This window comes from Vicia villosa, unplaced genomic scaffold (assembly GCF_029867415.1).
Source record: "Vicia villosa cultivar HV-30 ecotype Madison, WI unplaced genomic scaffold, Vvil1.0 ctg.000716F_1_1, whole genome shotgun sequence".
Lineage (NCBI taxonomy): Eukaryota > Viridiplantae > Streptophyta > Magnoliopsida > Fabales > Fabaceae > Vicia > Vicia villosa.
In genome coordinates this window covers 1-26,244 of record NW_026705324.1, presented here as the reverse complement: position 1 = coordinate 26,244, position 26,244 = coordinate 1, and the positions used below count along the sequence as shown (strand labels likewise).

Below are 26,244 nucleotides of genomic sequence, written 5' to 3'. Positions count from 1 at the left end.
CCATTAATCTTGTTTTTAAACCTTGGTGTTAAGAGATGAATTATTCCCGGTGAAACTTCTCTTAACCCATTGACCTTGTATTTTAAAGCTTGGTCCTTCTTTGATTTGTTTTAAATTTGTTAAGTATTTTAAAGCTTAACCTTTTAAAACTTATTAGGTATTTTAAAGCCTAATTCCTTTTCCAAACTTGTTAAGTATTTTAAAGCTTAACCCCTTTTAACTTATTACGTATTTTAAAGCCTAATCTTCTTTTAAACTTGTTAAGTATTTTAAAGCTTAACCCTCTTTAAAAAAATTGTGAGTATTTTAAAGCTCACACCCAAAAAGATTTTGGCCACTTTGGCCTTTTTTTTTCCCTTTTTAAAAAAAGAGGAACTACAGAAGCTCTGACTTCCCTATTGCACCTAAGGGATATGTAGGCCTAAGATGCGATATCTTATTGAGCTCACTTTCAAAACATTCTTTTCCCATCCCCACCCTCTATTTCAAACAAGTTTTTCACATAGGTTTTTCACAAAAAAAAAGGTTATTTATAAACAAAAGATAATAACACAAAAACAAAGAGGTTCCCATGGAGTACCATGGATATGAGGGGTGCTTAAAACCTTCCCCTTGTATAACAAACCTTCTGTAGCCAGATCTCTGATAAGTTTATTAGTTTTGATTTTAAAAACTTCTATGGGTTTTATTCGCTCTTTCACCGATTCCTTTTTGGAAATAATAAAGCGCGGTGGCGACTCTGATTAAAATGTGCTAAGTCTTTCCATGACTCTAGTCTCACCAATTTCACCGCTACAATTAGGTTTGATTTAATTAATTTAGTTAACTAGGTTTGATTTAATTAATTTAGGTAATAAGGTTTTCAATAATCAATAACCTAAATCTTCTTAACCCTGATTTTTTCCCAACGCGATTCCCTTCTCATCCCATATTCAATGAATGTCGCATGCTTGTTCTTTGTTTTTACTTATTTAATTTCTTATTTAAAATTCTAGAAATTATGTATAGGTCGCTTATTCAGTTTTTATGTAATAGTAATTAGGATTTAATTTCCCGCACTTTACTTTCCGTATCCCCGACAAGTTTTTATTGTAATCCCCCTCCCCGAAGCCTTGTAATAGCGTAGGACATTTACTTTCCGTACCTTTAATTTTCTGCAAATATAACTGCCTAGATGTATGTATAGGATTGTATGTTCAATAATAAAAGCAATCGTTAGATCACTAACTCAAGATAAATAAATAACCGAATATAACACACGTGATTGCTGCACACACCAACCTTTAGGGTAACTCCTCTTCCGATACCTTTCGATTAAATAGTCAAGTAGCTTCGAGCATAGGGATACCTTAGCCTGCTGCCTTCGATTCAAATCATCATAGTCCCTCCGATAAAAGATCATAGTCCCTCCGAGTTGCCTACGATTAAAAATAATTTTGTCCCTCGATGTTGCCTCGATAAATGATAATCATCACTTCAAATGCTAAGGTATCCTTATTGGTTGCCTGTTATGACTATTCTCATCGACGCATAGGACTTCCTACCCTCCTTATGGTATGGATAGCCCTATGGAAATACGATGACCTTCAATGACCCAATTACATCCAATGAAAGGACTTCCCACTAACTAATGGTGTGGATAGTCTCTTTCCCTCAAAGACTTAAAGAACAAGAAAGACTATAATCTTAGGGTAGGTAGATCTTAACTGCTTGCTCACGATCAATTCAACTATCAAATGCTTTTCACACTTCTTTTTCAAAACAATTTCCAAAAGGCTACACTTATTTACAAGTTAAAGTCCTTATTCAAAAAAAAAAAACTCTTTTCTAATCACACATGACACTTTTCAAACAATTCAAACAAACAAGTGAGTTAAGCAATTAAGAGCCCATGGATAACCATGGATACAAAGGGTGCTTGTACCTTCCCTTTGTATAACCTACCCCCCGAACTCAAAAATCTTTAAAAGGTCTTTCCTGTTCTTTTTTCCTTTCCTAATTGGATAAAATAAAAGTCGGTGGCGACTCTTACTATCCGTAACATTTTAATAAAGGCAGTTCTCCCACCGTGTTACACCTTTGTTTTAAGAAAAGATAAAAAAACCCTGTATCGTAACATTTTTGAATGCTCTTTCTCCCACTATGACATTTCTAGGGTTTCTGTTATGGCCATCAAAATGGCTCTCTTCCTCTGCCACGAAATTGTCGCTGGCTACGCCCTATTCGGGGCTCATGGAATTGACGAAATTGGACAGAACACTGAAGCTATTCGGAACTCCGTTTCCGATTTGACGAGGGTCGGTATGGTTGTCAACACAATTTAAGAATCGGAACATGGAAAATTGATTTCAACACATGATCTATTCGATCAAACAAAAATGAAGAAAGGTTAAGCCTAGTTTGGAAACAGATGTTGAACACTACTCAATATTATAACAAAAGCGTATATAAACTCTCCAAATTTTGTTTGTTCAATATGAGACTTGCTTTATTCAACTATATATTATATACCATCTCACACTCAACCATATTGGGTTTGGTGTATGAATAATGTAGTAGGCGGTCTAATGGAAGAATTCAACTATATATACCCTCTTTTCACCTCATGGTGTACTAGTTTTCCGGCTCAAAATTTTCCTACTTTAGTTCTTTTACAAGATCAGTGCAATGAGTATAGGGCTCTATTGCATATTTCAAAGAAAGACAAGACATGTCAGGTTTGAATTTTATTGGTTTACTATCAGTCATCAGAAAATCTACTGGTTGAAGTTAGTAACACAACACGACTATTATTCTATTGTGATCTCAAAATCTACTGGCTGAAGTTAGTAACACGACACGGCTTGCCCGGTTTGCTGATGCACAAGTTCAGTGGTGGGCAAACATATCCAAGATTAAAGAAACCACAAATATTACATACACGTTCAGTTTCAAGCATTATCACATATTGAATCATTTCAAGCCATACCTTACTAGTTAAAAGCTAGCATCCTTCACATAAACCGACCCGGCACCGAAAAAGTAAAACAAAATTGCTGTTGCATGAAAGGAAGCAAGAGAATTGCTATAAACTCACACCCTTGCATGCTAAGTTTCATAAGAAAAGATGCACTGCACCTCACCTTACCATATTCTCCCTACATCATCACAGCATATAAAAACAAAACCCTGCACAAATCATTTCCCACGTTTTCATTCATTTTTCTCCACAGTTTCAAATCTATCTCTCTCATCACTCTCTCCTCTCTCTCATCTTCATCTAACTTCCATAACCAACTTCTAAAAAACTCTTCACCCACCACCCTCATCAAGTTGAAGAGCAACAATAACAAAGAAAAAGAAGGTGTACTTCTCGTTTTAAACTTCGATAACACAGTTTAGAATATATCACTCATGTTAAAACTTCAATCCATTTAAACATCATCTTTTACTACCTTTAAACAATAATAAAGTGTCCCAATCTAGCACAATTGAATTTCAATGCAAATACAAGACATCAATAATAAATCACCTTTCAAAAGAGGAGCTATATAAGAGTCAATAAACCTGTAGCTACAAAAAAACCTGTAGAAGACCAAAGAAGGTGTGTTATAGTAAAACCCCTGAAAAATATCTAATGCATACATAAACAGATAGCATACTTATATAATATGAAACAACACCAACACATATGATTGATACTTTCACTATCACAGTTCCAAAATTATATATATATATATATATATATATATATATATATATATATATATATATATATATATATATATATATATATATATATATATATATATATATATATATATATATATATAGATAACATATGCCTCTTGTTATCATAATCTTGTAAATATAACTAGCTTACTCCATATTCCAAAATTTGCTAAAATTAGCATTTGGCATTATTCAATATACACTTCTTGTTGGTTGGTGAGAGACTCAACTCAAGTCTTCTATTCTATTGCTGTATATCACTCTAAAAAAAGGATTTTTCAACTCCAAACAACACAAAAAGCCAAGAAAAATACAGGGCAATACAATTTTATTGGGTACCAGTACCCTCTTGACATGTCCAATTTTGATAGGTCCACTTAATTAATGTTATTAATATTATTTTTATTATAAATAATTATTATATTAATAAATATTATACTATTAAATTTATGAAATTATAATATTAACCAACCAATTTCGGTTTCTTTATTTTTTCTTCTTATTTTGGATTATTTTCAAGCAGACTCTTCTCCTATTCTCCACAACCGCCGCCTGGCTTTCTTCTTCCTCTTTTGCTAAATTTCTCCGCAACCCCACATCACTGAACACCATAAGGGAATCTCTCGCAGTTACGGCGATACATCTCCGCAATCACACTTCATTGAACGTCAGAAGAGAATCTATCGCAGTTACCAGCGACACAACCTTCCACCACACCTCTTCTTTATCGAATTGCACTTTGTGGATTACATGTCTGAGCATTTCTTCTGATGCCAGTAAGTATTCATCATTTTCTCTTCAATGCTTCTTCCAAAACCCTAGAAAGTTGCAATTTTTTTGATAAATAAAACAAATTTATAACAGTGTTAATGGTTTTGTTTTGTGTTTTGTTGGTTGTGATTGATTTTAGGAATAGGAGTTAAGGAAGCTGTTGAAACCAAAAAAGTACAAGCAGCATTGGTCCATATTCCCAAGCAAACAAAGTCAATAGCCTTCTCTCTATATCTGGCGTACTTCAACTTGTTCCCAAGGTTTTCCTTCTAGCACCATCTTTGTAATGTATACCATATGTTTGTGTTTTTGTGTGTAAAACTGCAAAAGATTTATGTGAGTGAACTTTGTTATGTGTGAACATGTGAGCTAGAATTGCAAGCCATATAAATTTCTTGTTAACAACGAGTCGACTCAGTAATAATACTAACGAGTGTTGTAGCATAGTAAGCCAGTATATGTTAGTTCTCTCGTACGATTTAAATATACTCCCAAATTCAACTAAGCCACTGGTTAATGTTAATAAGTTATTCAGAAATGAATGTATCATTGTAAGAAAGTCGCACGTCAAAATAACTGGCCGAAGTGAGGACAACAGCCACAAATGTACGATTTCTCGTGAGCCGGTGGGGTATCTTAAGATTTTCGAATAAGGGAAAATGTGGGTTCCTTAACTGACTGCCCTGGAGTTGGTGGTATCTCTTGACTGCAGAAGTGTCCCCATCAAACATATTATCATAGATAAATAACCAAAAATAGAAATCAAAATTTAATTACCGATAACTCAATCAGAAAAAATGAAAAGTTGAAGTCTGTATACCTAATCTTCAAGGAAAATGTATGTCCTTCTGCATTATAAGAAGTATTGACTTTAACAATAGGAGTCCCAGCCTGAGAGTACCTGTACATTTGCCGATCAGTCAGAGTATGAAATTAGCATAATAATGCTGGAAAAGAAAACCCAAAATACAAACCACGATAAGGATTTGTACATTCGAACATGATTGTTAATGTTTTCCAATCTTATGTAGCTGTGATTATAATATAGTATTGTTACTCAGAATAAACTTGTTATTATTTGCCCATGAGGTAGAAAACAAGTTTCTATGACATATTAGAAAAAGTGGTGTCTCAGAAAGGTTGTTAAGTTTGAAAACAAATGCACACAAATGCATGGATTCTTACACTTTATCATTTTGACATATCCGATTTCCTTGGCTGACGCTGAAGTTATTGTACGACAGATCTCTATATACAGGTCAGAAAACTTGATTCAGAATATGATAATAATACAACAATCAGAGACTTGACGATAGACTCTTTTCCTACCAAGATTATACAACTAGGCTTCCTAAACTAGAAAGAGAATAACTATAGAAAACTCTAAGAAAATTAGAAGAAGAAAAAACTTCTGCAATGCTTATATAAGCCAATGCATACTCATAGTAAGACAACTACTGCACTATACTACATAATAGTGTTGTTTAGTAACTCAATGAGTCGAACTACTTTTAGCTGTCTCAATCTGTCCAAATGAACACCAGAGAAACTTGTTGGAAATTCCATGGGTAAGCAGCACATGAAAAACAGAAATTTGTCATATTTGCCTCATACGGATGGGGCGAATTGAGTCTTATCCCTAAATTATAATATATTTGCAACATAAATAAAGCACATTGTTCAATCGAAGGAATCATACAAGTAGAATTAAAAAATAACTTACACGTATACGTTCGTTTTCCAAGAAGGTATTGGTCCAATGAGAAGGTTTCCAGTTAAAAATCTGCCCAAAAAGGAATGTCAGGGTATTAGTATGCAAATCTTAATATTTCTTGAAGCGGACATTGAAGGAAATAAGCTAGTCATCTTTAATCACATCCATTCATTTCTTCTTTTATAGATATGTCTCCTTCTACATATAAAAGTGTTTCAATTCTTAGACGCCGACTAAGACCAACGAAATAACAAAAAAAATCCTAAACATATCACTTTGACACTTGTTATCACACTTTGAATCTAAGTAGGATTATTCAGCTATTGCTTCGAAGTGAAAGTTGAAACTAGAGTTATAGGTATAAACTATAAAGTAGCCAACAGAAATGTGATTAAAAATATACGCAAAAAGAAACTATGATGAATTTCTTACATGAAGTTCATAATATCGTTTATGTCAGCGTAGGTACTTGGAATTGTTCCACCTAATTTGTTAAAGCTGAAGTCTCTGAAAGTGATGTCATATTGAAGATAAGTTAAAAAAACTACACAGATAATTTGTCATAAATAAACATTCAAGCAATATAATAAGCTGGAGAGATATAAAAATGCTATCCAATCATTGATTACAAAAACAAAGATACCAAGGTTACATAATAGCTAAACTTACAGAAAAAACTTTAATAGTTAGCTATAATCAAATAAAATGTAGCAAGTAAGCAATTACAAGTATTTTAACGATGCCTTAGTCCCGAGATCAGGTAGTGTTCCATTGATGTTGCAATTCCTTAGAAGCCTGTGAAACAATAAGATAGACAACGATATGTTATGAGTGCCTCTTTTTCTGTTTCTGAAAGAGACAATGTAATCAACTTACAGTTTGCTTAACGATGTCATATTTTTAAGTTGCGGCAAAGGTGCATATTCAGATCCATTTAAATCACTAATTCTCCTGAATATCACAGTTGAACCAAACTAGGTAAACATAATTAAACTGAAATTTCAGAAGTTTCTCAAAATGCTTTATCAGTATATAAAATATCATACATACAAGTCGGTTAAGTTTTTCAATAGTGAAATTTCGGAAGGAATTGGTCCACTTAATCCGCTCCCTTGAATGATTCTGTCAAAAGTAAAGTAACCATTAATAATTTTCTTTTTTGAAGTCAAGCAATGCAAAAAACAACTATATTTGAGGAAAATTAAAAATAAAAAAGGAGATTGCATACATACAGCGTATTGATATTAGTCCAGTTCTGAATAAAATCGGGTATCTTTCCTGAGAATTGGTTGTCCGAAATTTGGCTGCATTAATAAAGAGCATGAAAATATGAAGCATCATAAAAACCATTTTTTTAACTTAGCCACCAATAATCACTAAACGTCACCATAAAAATTTCAAGCTTACAACTCTTGCAATGTAGCGAGCTTGGCCAATGTCACAGGTAGCTCTCCAGAAAAATTGTTAGACGAAAATCGCCTATATATAATTGAAAAACAAAACAGGAAATCATGATTCTAAGCCAAGGAAATCAAAGTGGACTTTAAACACTAGGCTTTCATATTTGGAGGAGAACGGCAACTAAGGAAAATAATAAAGTACTTACAGTGTTCGAATCTGGGGGAGATTCCCAAGCTCAGAAGTAATATTTCCAGACATTTGATTAGCCGTTAACTCCCTATCCATTTCATGTTAAAGTTAAGTTTGATTAAAACTCTTTGAATCAAATACATACATGTTTATGTACTCATGAAATAGATTTTTTAGCCAAGTAGGATATTGAGAAACTCACAACTGAATCAGGGTTGATATATTTGCAATCTCCTTTGGTATTGAACCCGTTAATCGATTTCCAAGGAGATTACTATGATGATTATGAAACATGTTGTCATTAGATTATTTTTTAATGTAATCACTACAAGTCTACAAGAAAATGAATGCAAAGAGTGGGACAAATGAATAAATCAATAAATAGGTAATAAGACCCATATGTAAAGTTTTAGAAGATTCATATAGAACAATCCATGCATGATTAAAAACCAGAAAAGAAAAATAAGAGCCAAATCATACATGTTAAGAAGATTCGTCATGGAGCCCCATTCTTTAGGAATTGTACCGTTCAAGTAATTGCGAGAGAGGTCACTGTAATAGAGGGAGCAAAAGTGGTAGAGAGAGAGTTTGTCATGCAAAATACTATATATAGAAACATGTTGAAGATGTGAAACAAGTTCAATAGTATGGTTAATTTAGATGTGGAAAAGTGTGAGAAACACGTACATAGTTTGAAGGTATTGCAACCTGTTCAGTTCCCGTGGGAGACTGCCTTGAAGATTTTGCCCTTTCAAACTTCTGTATGTTCATTTTTCCATAAAAAAGTTATTAAAAGAAATTAATTTTATGTATCTTAGGCCTAACTCGTGTGTACATACATACTGCATACATACTTGATTGCTACGGTATATGAAAAAATATTCAAATCGACTTAACTAAATTTAGAAGTGGTGATAAAAAAGGGTAACTTTCCATGAAAAAGAGACTTACATTATAGTAACATGACAGAAGTTGTCACTAGGAACAGAGCAGTTACAGGTTACATTGTTTTCTAAGATTTTGGGTATGGGAGGCGTAAACCAGTTAGGTTTGTTGCTGCATGGATCTATGTCGAAGTTCCAATCCTTCTTACCAAGTGATTTACCTATATCTTCAAGAGCTTTCTCTAAATATTCAAATTCAGAAGTTATCAGCTATGTACTGAAAATTTTCTAATCAACGGACACGTCATCAAATATATATGCAGAATCCCCCAGAAAAACACATGGTATTTAAACTAATATGAATTCTTAGATAAAATACACTAAAAAAGAAATATCAGATTGAAGAAATTTCATTATCATTTGGGAGCTATGGTAGAAATACATATCATACTTTCGTCCGGGTGAATGGTAGTAGCTCCAAAAGCTGTTAGAGATATGAGCCATATGGCAATGAGTGAAAGGAAGAAAAATGGAGAGCAAGTGTTCATGTTAATATTAACAAGGAAAACAGAAGTTGAAATAAATCAATAATTTAGAAATAGAGAGTCTGAACATATATAGCTATTAGCATATATCACTATTATTACTTTTGTATTTAAGATATCTAGTCTATAGTCCTATGCCACTTGTATACTTGGTTTCACAGTAGCCACACAAGCTCTTGTATATACTTCAAGGGACATTTGTGTGTTCAACTTGCATCTGAGCATAACAAATATTTGTGCATGTTTTTACTATATAAGTACTTACGTGACACTGTGGTGTCAATTTATTCTTTAAAATTATTGATATGGCAAATGCAAAAGCCATTGATTATATTAGTCCTTTCGAAACAGTTAATCTAATCCCTAAAATTTATTAGGAATAAATAGTTTGATTGAGATTTTTTTTTTAATTTAAGTATCATTTTTAAGACTTTATTATATTCAGACCAAAAAAATAAGATCATCAACAATTGTATAAAGCAAATTGATGAATCAGGCACACACAAACCAAACGCTATAATGACAATTATTTAAGGTCAAAGATGTTTAATAACCATTGATGATTGGCACAATGATGAGTCAAGTGACATATATTTTATAGAATGAGGATGGAAATGACTAGAAAAAGCATATTATAATATGCATGTGTTACTGTTTTTGAATGAAAGTGTCAAAATCAAACATCAAACTAATATGCATGAGTTTTAGAGAAGAACAATGGTAGCGTGAATAAGCTTAGTTTTCTCCATAAGAGAGTATTTGCCCATTCTAACTTTATATATATATATATATATATATATATATATATATATATATATATATATATATATATATATATATATATATATATATATATATATATATATATATATGTGTGTGTGTGTGTGTGTGTGTGTGTGTGTGTGTGTGTGTGTGTGTGTGTGTGTGTGTGTGTACTCCAAGAGTAAATTAAAAGTGTTACTCCAATTCACAACTATTGATTTTGTTTTAATCTTGTGGTCCTAAATTATGCTTAATTGTTGTCATGTGATCACTCTCAAACCGTATCTTCTTAAAAGGGATTAAATCTTAAACTGAATCAAATCTAAAAAACGAAATTCCAAATATCCATGGTTGTCTCATATATGTATTGCATTGTTGTTGGTTTGGTGATAGGTTTGGTAGTGTTACTTTATATTCATTCCCTTTGTGATCTTGCATTAAAACACCGTAAGAAAGCAAGGAATTATCAAGGTCAGAACTTGAAAACAAATGAGTCATTTATTTTTTTTCTTCACACCTGCTACTTATTTGTTTTTATATTCTATGCACTTTTCTTTTTGTTTGTTTTGGTTTTGTGATTTATTTTGGCGTACCAACACTTAAGGTTATTACTTTTTCATGTGGTGCAGACAATAAATGCGGTAGGAGTAACGATTGTAAAGTAGACATTCAATTCATAAAGATTATAAATTGTGTAGCAAGCATGGATAATGGTGAAGATGCTGATGATGTCGGGAGGAACAATGGTAGTTATGTGGATAATGACGAAGGAAAAGAGGATTTGGATGATTACAAAGATATAGGTGAAATCTCAGATGATGATATAAGAGATATGAAATTTGAATCAGAGAAAAAAGCTTGTGAGTTTTATGAAACATATGCAGAATATCATGGGTTTGCTGTAAGAAGAGATGAGATTGACCGTGATTTCAAAAAAAATATTGTTATGCGCCAATTAGTTTGTAATAGAGAGGGGAAAAGACATAAAAAACATATGTTAATGGTGGATCGACATAGGGGGCCAAGGCCAATCACTCGAACAGGTTGTCTTGCTCGGTTGCGTGTGGCATATGATGTAGTAAGTAGAAGTTGGAGAGTTGTTGCATTTGAATCCGCTCATAATCATAAGTTAACTCCACAGCGGTTTGTCCATTTTATTCCTAAGTATCGTCGACTGAGTGAAGCTGATAAAGCGCTTGTTGATGGCTTGCATACATGTGGTGTTAGAACATGTCATATTTTGGGTTTTATGTTGGGTCAGAAAGGTGGTCATGAAGATTTGGGATTTATCAAGAAGGACCTATATAATTATTTTAGTAATGGAGCCAAGGTTAAAAGAGAAAATGGAGATGCTTTTGCTGCTTTGTCTTATTTACAGGCTAAAGCCGACAATGATCCGATGTTTTTTTCGAAGTTTACCACAACAGAGGATGGTCGTCTACAAAATTTATTTTGGTCAGATGGAACTAGCCGATTTGACTTTGAATGTTTTGGTGATGTGGTTGCATTTGACACGACCTATAAAAAGAACAGGTACAACAAACCATTTGTTATTTTTTGTGGGTACAATCATCATGGTGAAACTACAATTTTTGGGTGTGCTTTAATTTCGGACGAAAAGACAGAGACATATAAGTGGGTTTTAAATGCCTTTTCTGAAGCAATGTTCCATAAAAGTCCAAATGTATTTGTTTTATTTAAATAATAATAATAATTATAATTTAAAAAATAAATTTACAACTATACTTTGCAAGGATATGTTCTATTTAAAAATCAATGACAATTTTTATATTTTTGAGACAAATGTTGTTATGAGTGTTGGAACTTTAACCTTTTTAGTTCAATTCGTAACATCATGATCTGATTAAAATATAACAAAAGAAAAATTGTGGTGTAATTGTTTATATGTGATTTGTGGATGTAGATATGATTGTCAAATTATATAAGTATAGCTTAGAGCTTAGTGGAGTTATAGGAAGTTTTAACTTTTTAGAATTATTGTAATTTTAATTAGGATTTACTTTATTAATTAAAAATGTGTTTAGTGGGGTTAAAGAAATTTTAATATTACTTGGAAGTTATCAAATTTGCAAGTTTAGTGGGTTTATGGGAAGTTTAAATATTTTTAGAATTTTTTAGAATTATTTTATTAATTAGAATTTCTTTAATTTTAATTTAATTGTAATTAGTATTTACTTAATTAATTAGAAATGAGTTTAGTGGGGTTAAAAGAAATTTTAATGTTATCGTAAAAGTTATCAAATTTAAGTTATTATTTTTTAATTAATTAATTAATTAATTAATTGTTATTTTAGAGATTTTAATATTTTTTTAATTAATTTTATGTGCAAGAACTGTTTAATTAATTAAATAATTAAGAAAATGGAAGAGTGGGGTTATTTTTGTTATTTTATGATTAGATTGTCATTTGGTGGAACATGGAATTAGCTTATAATCTATTACAAATAGATGTTATTTATTTTAATTATTATTAATATTAATATTAGAAAGTTATTAATATTAATATTAGAAAGTTATTAATATTAATTTAGTATGATGATTAAGGTAGTGATTCAATAAAATCTCCATTAAATTCTAATTAACTGAAAATAACTATTCAATTTATTGTATTATTTATTTGGTCCATTTAAAGCCATGGATGCAAGACATTATAACTTAAAATGCTTATAAAAATGACAGGAGAGAGATTTTTAAGACAATAAATTTATCTACAAATGACAGGAAAGAGTATCATGGCATGACAATTAAATTTCTAATCATCCATTCTTAAAAAACTCAACTGAAAAGAAGAGGAAACAATAATGTTTATGGAATAGCATTTCCCGAGTGTACACACAATCTCGGCGCCAGAATTAAACAAGAACTTTTCAGTTTTATAGAAGATTAGAAACTTAATTTCAAATGTCCCCAGCAGAAGGAGACTTCATGACCAAACAATTGTCAACTACAGAAGGAGACTTCAAGTCCTGCGCATTTGAAGCACTAGACTAGTTGCTGATGTGGGATTTTACTATGTTCCCATCTCCCACTGATTAAGCTGTTGCAAAAAACCAGATGTAAATGTTTGTTCTTCTTTGATAACCTTTTGTAGAGTATTCTTTAGTTGGATAAAAATTGGCCTTAATCATTTATTGAACCAAAAGATAAAGATTGTTAATTCAAAGTTATGGAGATTCTATACCATTTTGAATATAAGTCTCACGTGAATTTCTGTCAATAGTAAAGAAAATAATAGAAGAAATATGATTTGCTTACTTTAAGAAGGATGGCTTCTATGGGACTTTTGTCATCATTTCGAGTCACAACAGCAGCAAATGCTGAAATTCTTGCACCTGTTAATATCGGTGTCTGTGTTGAATAAGGTTGCAGTTAATCTAATTAACCAAAAGATAAAGATTGTTAATTCAAAGTTACTCACTTAAATAGAACAAAATAGTGTAGCCATTTTGATTAAAATTATGTATGTTCTAACATATAAAACATAAGAATTTATGATCTGCTTACTTTAGCATAGCCAGCCACTATGACAGAAGTATTTACTAATAGAATTTCCTTTTCATCTCAGCATGTAACGATACACGTTGCCTTTCCACGACATTGACGACCATCATCATCAGAGAGACATTTTGTAGACATAAAATGCATCTCAAATTTTCCCTACACGCATATAAGAAGTTGGAATAAACATACCGCACATGCATGTACACACACAATGAAATTAAAAGATATGACCGAAATATTAAAATGCAAAATTTAACCTTGCAGTGTTTGGGATTGTTCGGAGTAAGATCAACAATGTTTGATACACAACCGGACATAGAAAGTATGCTAATCGTTTTACGATGATTTTCCTTGGATATATTTTATATAACATCTACCACATCCTGCAAATCATATGTTTGATAAATGTAATACAAAATTGCATCTGAAATGTAAACATTGGTTAGTTCATGTTATCCCTGGCCAACATCGACTCTATCATATGAGATGGGTGAGTTTCTAACAACAAATTGTTCTCATACTTACGGCAAGCAATGCGTATAGTAGTTCACTTGAGATTGCAGCATAACAGGCTTTCCACCAGAAGCATATGGATCTATACAACAGTAGTAAGGCCACTATAAGTGATATTTTCACAAATACTTGCAATATTGATCACAAAGCATAGGATGTTTTAGTTATTACTTACTTCATGTAATTTTGAGTATAGAGATCGTTGCGCATTTTTGAAGTTTGTTCAACAGCAAGCGATGCGTGTTTCAGCTTCATATGTTTGTACACAAATTCAGCAGCATGAAAAAGCTTTTGTGCAGTCCTTAGCTCCACAACCATAAAACAACTGTTCTAAAAGAAGCAGAAAAATGTTCTAATATTCATATTTCAGAATTCTTCATGTCTCATACTGTAGGTGACAGATACTATTATACGCGAGAGGTGACAGATATGTACTGCACTAAATGTGTATTAATTTTTTTGGTCATAAGGTCTCTAATAGTTCATAGTAACCATGCCAATGAAATAGCACATTGATAGAAATCTCCTCATCATTTATATATTATATTCTTCACCAAGCGAGCTTACATCTCAAACGAATCCATAATGGAGTCCTGATAAATGGTAAGATATGAAACACAATATTAGATACAAAGCAAATGGAAAAACATAAATTCAACAATTCACACTTATCAAAATTTAAACTTTAGATGTCATAGTCAAATGTTAATTGAATCTAGAAAAAACTGTAACAAGAAAGCTAATTCCTTAAAACTCACTTCAAAACAAGAAAGTTAATTCATTAAAACTCACTTCAAAACATGAAAAGCCATTAAAAGTTCAGGTTACCCTCCCCACTTCAGTGATAGAAATTAACTAATGAATCCATACAATCTCTACCTGATTTTGTAATTACAAACACTCATAAATAAGATAATAACTAAACAAAACAAACAAAAAGTTAACAAAACTAAGAGCAAATAACTATGAGGAACTGTAGTTACTATCAAATAATCAAATTATTGAGTGTTTATATATTTCTATGGATCTTTAAATTTAAATATCTCACTCAGCCAAAGTTCAAATATTAATTCGTCACATGTTCGTGTCTATCTAGTTTTCGTTTGTGTTCGTGTCCACAACGCAGATACACAGTCCCATAAAACAACAGACTCATACATAACCAAATCAATGAATACACAAAGTTTGTTCAAAACAGTGTTGTTCAAAACAGTGTTGCTAAAAAGCAAAGCTGGATTTCTAATACTGTCTCAACACTATGAATGAAGCAAGCAACTTATATACAAAAAAAGCATAATCACTTTCCACCAGCTCAACCAAACTTAAACATGAAATACATGAAACCAACTCAAAAGATTTAATAAGCCAATGGCATAAGATATACCATTATTACTCAAAATTCTGCTACCAAACAACAAGCCAGCATACTGCAGCCGGGTTGGAGCAATAAAAAAACAAAATTGCTAATTTGGAACTACAAATCGATGCAAAATAACCTGTTACAGAACTGTAAAAAAGAAGGTTTAGGAGAGTCACCAAATTAGGGCTTTCGTACTTTGGGATTCTCTCTGATGGCGGTATAGAACGATAGCTGTGACGAGGAATTCTGAAGGACATCGTAACCACCGGCCGGAGTTTTTCCGCCAAAATCCCTAACCATTCAGCGGCATTGTTCATGCCGTGAAGACACCATCTAAACGCCCCGTGAAATCAAAAACCAACACGCATCAGACCTATACCTTCGCCGACACATCAACTAAAACCACCGCGAGAACCCCGTCCGAGAAGGTTCCACCGCCGCTGATGTCATCTCCACCGTTCATCACCGAAATCAAAGCCCTCTCACACTGAATCACCATCCCTGCCCTCTTTGTCACCGTATTGTCGTTCCCTGAAGCGCTACTTCCCTCTTTTTGTTTCAATTGTTTTCTCTTTTTTTGTTTGATTTTCCTGAAATACAAAAATTGGCTTCATTGAAATAGAGTAGCGTAAACCTTACAAGGTTATCTCTGCAATTATACAAATTATTTATTTAATTTTTTAAAAGAAGTCATTAAATAAAATGTTAATTAAATAAGACAAATGGTCATTTCTTATTGGTCCATTTCAATTGGGTACTGGTACCCATTCAAAACAACAGGGTACCTAAGAATTTACCATATATATATATAGATAACATATGCCTCTTGTTATCATAATCTTGTAAATATAACTAGCTTACTCCATATTCCAAAATTTGCTAAAATTAGCATTTGGCATTATTCAATATACACTTCTTGTTGGTTGGTGAGAGACTCAACTCAAGTCTTCTATTCTATTGCTGTATATCACTCTAAAAAAAGGATTTTTCAACTCCAAACAACACAAAAAGCCAAGAAAAATACAGGGCAATAAAATTCAATATACACTTAATCACTTCTATTCTAAGGACTAATTCTATGCTACAGGGTAGTACAAGAAGCCAAGAAAAATACAGTGCACGACAACAGATTAAAGTTTTCTATAAACCCTAACAGCAACATCGTAAGATTTCAAATTAATAACAATAGATTTTAGTATCCAAGACATGAATCCATAAATTCAAACTCATACAGTAGAGTCAAGCATACTGGAATTTACAACAGTAGCTCCATGCTGAGACAGAAAAGAGTGGTCTATCACTCCAACAGACAAGCAAACAACCATTTTCTTCTTTAAACTTGTATTTATTATTGTATCACTACAACAGTTCGATTGAAATGGCGGAAATTTTAGGTAAGGGAAACAAGAATACCTAGATTTGAGTCGCTTCGAGAACTTCACTGAAGCGATCATCAAGTGTGTTAAAGTTGAGAGGAGTGAAACGAAAGTGAGAATCGGAGAAGAATGGCAATGCAAATTCGATGTTGATCGGAGAAGAAAGTACCGAGAATCTACGGCGGAATCAAGTGAATAGATACAGGTTTAGACTTTTTGGCATCAATCAAATTTCAATATTCTAACACAGTATTTCAAAATCCAAAAACTCTAAATGAATGGTAACACAGTATTACCCAGAGACAAAAACTCTAAATCCTCTCTTTCTCTATTTGACATTCTATTCTTCCTCCTCTCAAAACTTCTTTCTTTTTCGATTTCGAGAACAAAAATCGCAGCTAACAACAATAACAATAACAAACATGAAACATGAAAAGAAGAAAATCAAAGGAATTCAAAAGAAGAAGTGACCTGTTAAGTGAAATAAACGGAGAAATCAATGGACGGAGGGGTAGAAAAATCAATGGACGGAGTGGCAGCTGAGGACGGAGGTAGGGACGGAGGTGCGTGAGAGAAGAAGAAAAGAGTTTCTTTGGGTTTAGGGTTTTTTCGTGTGAGGAGAGAAGAAGAAACAGTTCTGAGAATCAGTGTTTTAAAAATCGGACCGGTCATCGAACCGGTGAGGATACTGGGTCACTGGTTTATCGGTCGAACCATTGGGTCACTGGTCGAACCGCACGACCAAACCGGATTAAACCGGATTAAACCGGATAACTCGGTTGAATGGACCTGTCATTATATAGGTATAAAACCAGTCGAACCGGATGATTCAGTCTCTAAAAAATATAACTAGCTTTTAAATTTTTTAAAAATATCATATCATAAATTCACAATTTCATAACTTAAATTCAAATTTTAAACAAAGGTATCACACATAACAAAATAGTAAAAAATTACAAAGTATAATTGCAAACAAAGTCTAATTACAACATAATCTAATTGAATAGTTTATAACAAAATAACTCCAATATGTACCAAATTTAATTCAAAATAGGATCCTCCTAAAAAGAAAATCAAATAAAATTCAATATGTTTATGCTATTTAAGAAAATTTATTAGCAAAGATAACAAATAGACAATAAAGTTTTTAATTTGTCACTAACGAAAAAAACTATGTGAGAATGCTATTTAAGTAATACACTACTAAATATATTTAAAAAAAAGTTTAAAAAAAATGTTAAAAAAAAAGTTTTAAAAAAAATTTAAAAAAAAGTTTTAAAAAAAAGTTAAAAAAAAATAAAAAAAAAAGCAATTAAACCACCGGTTTTCACCGGTTCCCACCGGTTTGATGGCATACCCGATCTGACTATTGAACCAGACCGGTTACCTGGCCGGTTCCCGGTTCGACCGGTCCGACCGGCCGGTCCGGTCCGGTTTTTTAAACACTGCTGAGAATATAAAGAATGAATATAATCTATTTTTTAATTTTAATTTTAAATTACTTTAGGCAGCGCTTTTTCATAAGGGTTGTCTAATATGGGCCTTTATCAGCACTTTGGTAAAGTGCTTTCTAATATGGGCTTTTAGCAGCGCTTCTAACTTTTTAAGTGGGCCTTTTAGCAGCGCTTTTCAAAAGGGTTGTCTAAGGTGGGCCTTTTAGCAGCACTTTTACACAATATCGTACATACTTTCGTGTTTTATTTTTTATTTAACTTATAGCAGCGCTTTTGGAAATAAGCGCCGCCTAAGGTGCACTTCCTAATGTCATTTTTTGCGTAGTGAGATAGATTTAGAGCTAATATCCACCGTGGGTATCGAAGCTTAATGCCTCCGTGTTGTCAAAGTTGCACGAGACATTGCCGATGAGATCAAAACAATTGATATATCAACTTTGCGTTATACATAACCTTTGTTGTGGTGCATCTCGTAGGTTTTTCAGAAATGGACAATAATGTGAGAGATACGTGTTGATAATGAAGAGTATTATATGTTGAGTGCAACTGATCAATAGGTTAAAGTTTGTGACGAGTATATTAAATTCATGTTAGACAGTTCTCTCCTCTCTAAAGAATGCATTTATTTTCTTGTTCATAGTTTTACCTTTATACCTTATAAACCCATTTTAACCCTACCTCAGAAATGCAGAAACTTTTGAACGTCATTCTTTCCCTTGCACTAATCCCAGTGGAGACGATAAAACAAAAATACTTACTTTTGCTTGCTACTTTACCACACCAACAACAACCACTTCTAGTACTAAAAGAAAAAGAAAAACTAGATGTGTCACGATGATAACCAAGGTGTCAAAATCTCATGAAGTCGGTGTTCGCTTCCCAATTGATTTTTTCAAAGAAATAGAAAAAATTATGGTGAACATGCTGATTGTTTTAGGGGTTTCGTGTCATTACAAGTTAGAAGAAAAGTTAGCATTTTGATAGATAATTGGCACGACGTTATTTGAAAATTAAATTATGAACTGATACTACAATATTTATTATAAATTTTATAATTTGTTTTACAAGTATAGATGACCATTTATATATATTTTTTGAATTAATGATAATAACATTTCTATTATGTAAACGTATGAAGTGTTTATTATTCTAGAGGTTGATATGCTGAAAAAGAAATTGATTGAATATGCTGGTGAGCATTGGAGAGACTTGACACAACTCACAAGTTATTATATTACAAACTCAAAGGGTAATTTTCATCCTCCATAAGTGATATATCCATTTATTGATAAGAAAGTTTGGGAGGATTTTGTAAAATTTTGCACCACTCTTGATTTCTTGACTAAAGAGTCTAAAAGGAAAGGAGAATAAAGCTAGAAATATATATCCGTATAGATTGTCTCGTAGAGGATATGATAAACTGAAATAGTAAATGATTAATGTAAAAAGAAAAAAAGAGAATTAGAGCTGATAAATCCTTCTAGAAGCCTTGATTGAAGTCCATCTCCACCATCATGCCATGAGAAGTGGAAGAGGGAACGCCAAAGACCATGAGGTAAGTTCACATTAGGGCTATCCGCAAAGTAGATAAAAAGATTGAAAGTAGATACTTTATCAACATTACTTAGTTCAATTAATTCAATTTGGTAAATATGAATCACAACAAAGGTTATGATATCATGGTAGAAAAATCCAAATATAGTATATTTTGTTCCACGAGAACGTCATGATATCATGGTAGAAACGATTGGAACCAAGGATCGTAGTGGTCGTGTCTATCGTCTTGGAAGAGGTGTTAGATTGAGGTTTTTTTACCGTTGAAAACAAGTAACAAAGTAATGCATAAGAAATAAATTGAAGATATAGTTAATCAAAGGGTGGGGGAGAAATGACAAGAAGTATTAGAACTGGAGCGAGAGAAGTGAACTCAGAAGGTGCTGGAGGGAGTGGCTCAAGAGGAACGTGAGAGGGTACATCTGGAGGAGTGGGAGAGGTTGTTGCAGAAGACGCGAGAGAGGTTGGTGTAGGAGGAACAAGAAAGGATGAATGAGGAGGAGCGAGAGAGGATGACTGAGGATATGCAGGAGAAATATACTCGCGATGTGATTGAGGTAAGTAGAAGTTTGGTTAAGAAAAATTATTTTGTATGTTGTTGTTATTGTTTATGTATTTAAATTTATGTATTATGTTTAAGTTGTTTTATGTTGCAATAATTGAAATCAATGGGTGTACTCATCCATCCAAAATCAGACTAATTAGACATAGTTGAGAAAGTAGCCGAGAAAGTTGTTATGGGAGGAACAGACATGAAAGGTATTTGTTCTACTCCATAGCATAATATTGACATCATACTACTTCAAACAGATAACATGCAAAGACTATCAATGATGATAAATGAGATGCATGACGAGATGATATTAAAACATGAACTAGAACAATAACATATAAGAGTTGTATTTTGGAAATATTAAAGGGAGATATAAGAGTTGTATTTTGGAAATATTAAAGGGAGATGATTGGTTAGACATAACCATACTACAATTTTAGTGCCCGTAAGTACAATTTATATGGTGTGTTACAATAAGTTGATTAATGACAATAAAGAATGTTACATGAGATCATTTTAGCATGCCTAAGTATATATTAACCTAGGTTTTCTTTTATAATTCAAATTTATAAACATTATAAATTATTCTGAATGTTTATTCAATTCACATTGACAACTATTTATTGTTGGATGGTGCATGAGTAACATATAATGAGTAACTTATTAGAACGTGTTAACCAAGTATTTGGGCTCTAGTGGCAAACGAGTCTTTGCAAAGGACGATATTCGGGGAATACCGAGTTCGATTCCTGGCAGAAACAACGTGATTCCTAACAGAAACAACGCTTGGCCAGTGCACGTGCCTCTGTAGGTCAGAAATCGGTGCGAAAACCAAAAAAAAAAATTAGAATGTGTTCATATGATGAATGCTGGTATGAGGCAGCTAGTATAATGTCTGGTGGAAGTTCACACCAAAAAGAAAAACAATCATGCACTTATTTTTATTTAATTCTTTTTTCTTATAGAAAATATATTTATAGAAAATATATGTTTCATAACTTGTGTACTTTTATTGGTTAGCTTAAATACAAAAGTATAAATAGTGTGAACTCATATTTAATGATATCAGATGATCCTCTTATTTGATAGGTAGATATTCACATTTATTACTTTACATATTCCATTTTCTTATGAATACAAATATCGAGTTATAATCTGACAAAATTTCTCATATTTTTATAGGCCTATAAATATTGATTGTTTGTTCAATTATAAACCTACTAAGATGTATCAAGTGTTGGATAGTGTCTACTCAACAGTTTAAATTGATAATACTTATTCTCTTTTTTCAGTGTTTAGCAGGTTGAATATTTTGAGTGATTGTTTTTCTTTTTAAAATAAATCTTATATCTTACTACGACTTTTGTAATTTTTCAAAATTATTTACCGTTATGTTTTATGTGAAATCATTTACTATTTTAAATATTTATTCTAATATATTAAAGTTTATATCATTATTATTAATCACACATTTAAGTTTAATCTTTTTTATTTTTTATACATTTATAATAATTATATATTCTTTCAAAAAGAATTAATTGAAGAGTTGTAAATTTAATGATGTTTCTCTATCATATTAACCCCATGGATGCTATATCATTCAGCTTTGCATATTTAATAGAAAAGATAAATAATATATATATATATATATATATATATATATATATATATATATATATATATATATATATATATATATATATATATATATATATATATATTGGTCCCTTAACTAAATTTTTGGGTTGGTCCTTTAATTTTTTCCATGAACTTTAGTCTCTTAGCTTTCAAAATATTTTATTTTAGTCATTTTTACTTAATTAGCGACGGGAAAACTTAGAAATCGATTGCCAAAATTCGCCGCTAATTAAACAAAAATACTAAAATAAAATATTTTATAAATTAAGGGACCAAAGTGGTATGGAAAAGAATTTTTTTTTTTTTATAAGCAAGAAATTATATTGAACGAGTACTAGGGGTACTCGAACCCGCTTACAAAAGAGGAGCGAAAAGCTCGGGGACAAAAGAAATTACTTACCAACTGAATTCTACGTTAAGTAAAATAAAGGATTTTTACAAAAATCATAGAAATTACACTTGGAGTAAGCAATTTCGCCTAAAAACGCCCATCTCCACACCTTCAACTTGATCTCCCAAGTGATATCATTCACGTTACAAGAACCATTATTGAAGATAATATCATTTCTCCTCAGCCAAAGACCCCTAACCACAGCCATCCATATTAACCCCTCCTTTCTTCTTTTTATATTCGACATATTCGACCTTCTCTCTGAAACACCCCACCGAAGGAAATTTTTCCAAAGAATCTCCTCATGAACCATATCCATACCTGTCCAAGTCGCAATATTATTCCACACCCGCCTTGCTACCACACAACCGAATAAAAAGTGAGATAAAGATTCCTCCTCCCCTGCACAAAAAACACAGAGCGGATCCGAATTTGATAAAGGAATGCCTCTGCGAACCAGCTGGTCTTTGGTGGGTAACCTGTTTAAAAAACATCTCCAAATAAAGCTCTTAATATTGAACGACGCATCTACCGACCACAACATACGAAAAGCTCTTGTAAAATCTTCATCTACATTCAGAACCTCAACTCTGCCCATCAAACACTCATAACCTGCTCTCACACTGTAACCATGGTCCCTATCATAATTCCATTGCACAACATCCGAATTTTCCTTTACCGGTGAAACTGACTCGATAAGAAGAAGAAAAAACTGGTATTCAGCAAAATAGATATAGTTAAGTAATCAAAATAGATATTTTGCCAAAGGATCAATCTAAATCTAAGGGTATAGTTAAGTAATCAAAATAGATATTTTGCCAAAATTATTTTATAATAAATTAAATGAATAAAGTTAAAGAAATTAAATTTTCAAGTAATAATGATTTTTTTATAAATGAAAAAAAATTATTGACAAAAGAATCCAATGCTGAAAGAGTAGTTTATTGACAAAAGAATCAGTACGAGTCATGCAAATTCAAATATGCTTTTTATTAGTAGCCATTTTTGTTCATACAAGGCCTACATGTACCTACTTGTTGGTTTCTCATTTTCATATAACCATTAAAGAATCCAATGTTGAAAGAATAGTTTATATACTATCTTAATTCACAAAGAGCAAACCACAAAATCTCATACTCATTTCCAATCTTCCTTTCTATTCATCTTCTATTATGCTAATTTTACTCTCCCCTACACTCTCTTCATATTATCGCACTCAATCAAAGTTTAAGCAATCATTTAATATCAACAGCTTTAGTTGATAAACAACTATGATTTTCTTGATTAAATTAGAAGCACTTGATCGGTTCAAGTTCAATCCCTCACTGTATTAAAAATCTTACAGCAATGATTCAAGGAAGTAAACCATCAGTGGCCTTAGCTCCTGGAGAGCTGAAGTATATTGAATGGTATGAACAAGATGTCAGTCAAATCATTAGAGGAAGAGAAGATCATTATACAAGAAATTTGAAACTAGTGGCAAATATGGATTTATCAAACAACCATTTGAGTGGACCTATTCCTAAAGGAATATTTCTTCTTGCTGGTTTACGAGGCTTAACTTTCCTAAGTCACTTAAACTTGTCCTACAACAATCTTACAGGAACAATTCCACAAACAAACCAATTTTTAACACTTATCCGATAACTGTGATGCACCATTGTCCGATAACTGTGATGCTAATGATAATAATAGAGATGAAGATGATAGAGAAGACAAGACTGAGAAATTATGGTTTTACTTAGTGGTAGCACTTGGATTTGGTAGTGACTTTTTGGGTGTGATTGGAGTTTTGTTGTTGAAGAAGGGTTGGAGGCATGCTTACTTTAGATGCATTGAAGAGGTAGTGCATACTCATAGGATACATGTGACATTCAGAAAGAAGAAAGAAAGATTAAATAAAAGACACACGGTAAATCTGGTTGACTAGTGAAACATAATTTTCTTTGTGTGAGTTGTTTGATTCTCTTAGTTTCTAAATTTCCATTGTTATACCAATAAAGTTACCTAGAATGTAATAAAGATAAAGAAAGATTGTTATGAAACTAGTCAATCTTTTACTTTACATTGTTTTCTACATTGTTATAATACACAAATTATAAATGTTTATAAGAATCAATTTATAATTTGACGAAGTTTTGTTGAATTCAGATTCCGAAAACCGTACATTCTCATTCTTGTCCACATAATCTCTTCACCAACTACCATCGACGTCAGCATATTAGATAACTTTTATAGTTTTGGTATTAAGTTGTTTGTGTTTGGATTTTTAACACTTCTTGATCCATATAATTATGTAGCATGTTTAGATTTTTTTTTTGGGTTTGAATATGTTTAATTTGTTGTTGTTTATTAAGTGATTAACTTTACAAGTTGTAGTTAAACTAAATTAATTTGTTGTTTTCTAATAATTACTTAAACTCTTTTGGGATAAAGAGTGTTATCAATGTTTTAAAAACTGGACCGGACCGACCGGTCGGACCGGTTGAGCCAACTAAGGAAACAAAGAAGATGTTAGCAGTGTTGTGGGAAACCAAAGTGCCCCGAAAATCAAGATCTTTACATGAGAATGTTGTTTGAAAAACTGCCCATTAGAAAACAATTGATTCGGAGAAATATAATTCCGAACACGACCGCATATCAATGCTTGTTCTGCTCTAGCAATGAAGAAAGTATATCTCATTTATTTTCAGCTGTCATTTTCTGTGTGGATTTGGAAACAAGTTCTGCTTTGGATGGATAGAGATTACGCGGTGGTGATCGAGGCTAAAGAACATTTTATGCAGTTTCATAGAACGCTCAAGGGAAGGGCAGGTAACAATAAGGAAAATATTGTTTGGATGGCAACTACGTGGTGTCTGTGGAAATTGAGAAACGATATGCAGTTCAATGTTCCTTTTATGATTGATGCTCTTAATTTCTTATAACATATTAAAATAAATCTATACAAGAATATAAAAAATAAATACAAAAATTGTTATTTAAAATATTGTTTTTAATTTTTCTTTCTCAATTTTGTAAGGACTAAGATGCATTCTTCCAAAGCAGACCAAGACTTTTGAACGTACCTAGAAGATGATAGACAACATTAGCATCCTTAGACATTGCATAGAAATGTTTGTTGATGGGACAAAAGAACATGAAAATAATGGATTCTTCTAAGGAGATCAACCAAGACTTCACTTGTCTTGATTTATTTTTACACATTGTTGTAGGGTCATAAGAAATTAAAATGAAAAGACTCATTCTTCCACAGGAGGAGATCAACCAAGTCTTCACATGGTTTTGTATGCACTAGTATTTTTTTATATTAACATTTTAATGGTTTAATAGTTTCTTTATAAAAATAAGGTTACAAACATAACTTATCAAAATTGAGTTTTAATTCATATAAAAACAAGTCAGCTTTTAGTTCTTATAACATTATTTTGGCATGACATTTTAGTCCTTCTACAAGGACTAAAATAACGTGTATAAATAATTTTGTAAGGATTAAAACATGACTTTTTTATAAGGATTCAAAGTTAATTTTAATAATTTTTTAGGAAGAAAAAAATATATAACCCCATATAAATTCACATTAAAAAAATTATATACTATAGTAAGAGTTTCTTAATAAATTGAGAAAGAAAAATTAAAAACAATATTTTAAATAACAATTTTTGTATTTATTTTTTATATTCTTGTATAGATTTATTTTAATATGTTATAAGTAAAATTGGTCTTTTGGCTTTGGTTGGCGATTGATAGTAAGAACAGGAAACAATGTTCCTTCTATGATTGATGCTCTTGTCCGGTGGAATGCCTCATATAGAGTTTCTGTTGTTGTATGCTTGTTTATTCAGAGACTGTTGTTAAGTGCAAGCTGTCTGTTATACCCCAAAATTTGCCCGCATCTTTTTTCAA

At 32.0% G+C, this 26,244-nt stretch overlaps 2 protein-coding genes and 1 long non-coding RNA gene across 10 annotated transcripts; 1 reads left to right on the top strand and 2 right to left on the bottom strand.

Moving 5' to 3' along the window:
- Window positions 1–6,886: 6,886 nt before the first annotated feature.
- On the bottom strand, window positions 6,887–9,375 carry LOC131630686 (probable leucine-rich repeat receptor-like serine/threonine-protein kinase At3g14840). Of its 3 annotated transcripts, XM_058901434.1 has the most exons (11): window positions 9,122–9,371; window positions 8,738–8,912; window positions 8,474–8,545; window positions 8,267–8,338; window positions 7,989–8,060; window positions 7,803–7,874; window positions 7,604–7,675; window positions 7,429–7,500; window positions 7,247–7,318; window positions 7,073–7,147; window positions 6,887–6,991 (listed from the first exon to the last, which is right to left on the bottom strand). In XM_058901434.1, exons 1-11 carry the CDS (start codon window positions 9,216–9,218, stop codon window positions 6,919–6,921), a joined length of 924 nt encoding a protein of 307 aa, XP_058757417.1. In that variant the 5' UTR covers window positions 9,219–9,371; the 3' UTR covers window positions 6,887–6,918. The 3 variants fall into 3 exon arrangements, with proteins under 3 accessions (XP_058757417.1, XP_058757419.1, XP_058757418.1); XM_058901436.1 differs by lacking the exon at window positions 7,989–8,060 and having other exon boundaries at window positions 9,122–9,375; XM_058901435.1 differs by lacking the exon at window positions 7,247–7,318 and having other exon boundaries at window positions 9,122–9,374.
- Window positions 9,376–10,680: 1,305 nt separating this feature from the next.
- Window positions 10,681–11,923, top strand: LOC131630694 (protein FAR1-RELATED SEQUENCE 5-like). Its single transcript, XM_058901445.1, has 2 exons — window positions 10,681–11,510; window positions 11,902–11,923. Exons 1-2 carry the CDS (start codon window positions 10,681–10,683, stop codon window positions 11,921–11,923), a joined length of 852 nt encoding a protein of 283 aa, XP_058757428.1.
- Window positions 11,924–12,736: 813 nt separating this feature from the next.
- Window positions 12,737–17,389, bottom strand: LOC131630688 (uncharacterized). Of its 6 annotated transcripts, XR_009292409.1 has the most exons (9): window positions 17,045–17,389; window positions 16,786–16,924; window positions 15,549–15,962; window positions 14,188–14,605; window positions 14,025–14,094; window positions 13,757–13,882; window positions 13,503–13,655; window positions 13,254–13,372; window positions 12,737–13,035 (listed from the first exon to the last, which is right to left on the bottom strand). It is a non-coding gene; the product is annotated as an uncharacterized LOC131630688 (long non-coding RNA). The 6 variants fall into 6 exon arrangements; XR_009292410.1 differs by having other exon boundaries at window positions 12,737–13,117; window positions 13,757–14,094; window positions 17,045–17,388; XR_009292406.1 differs by having other exon boundaries at window positions 13,757–14,094; window positions 17,045–17,387.
- Window positions 17,390–26,244: the final 8,855 nt, after the last annotated feature.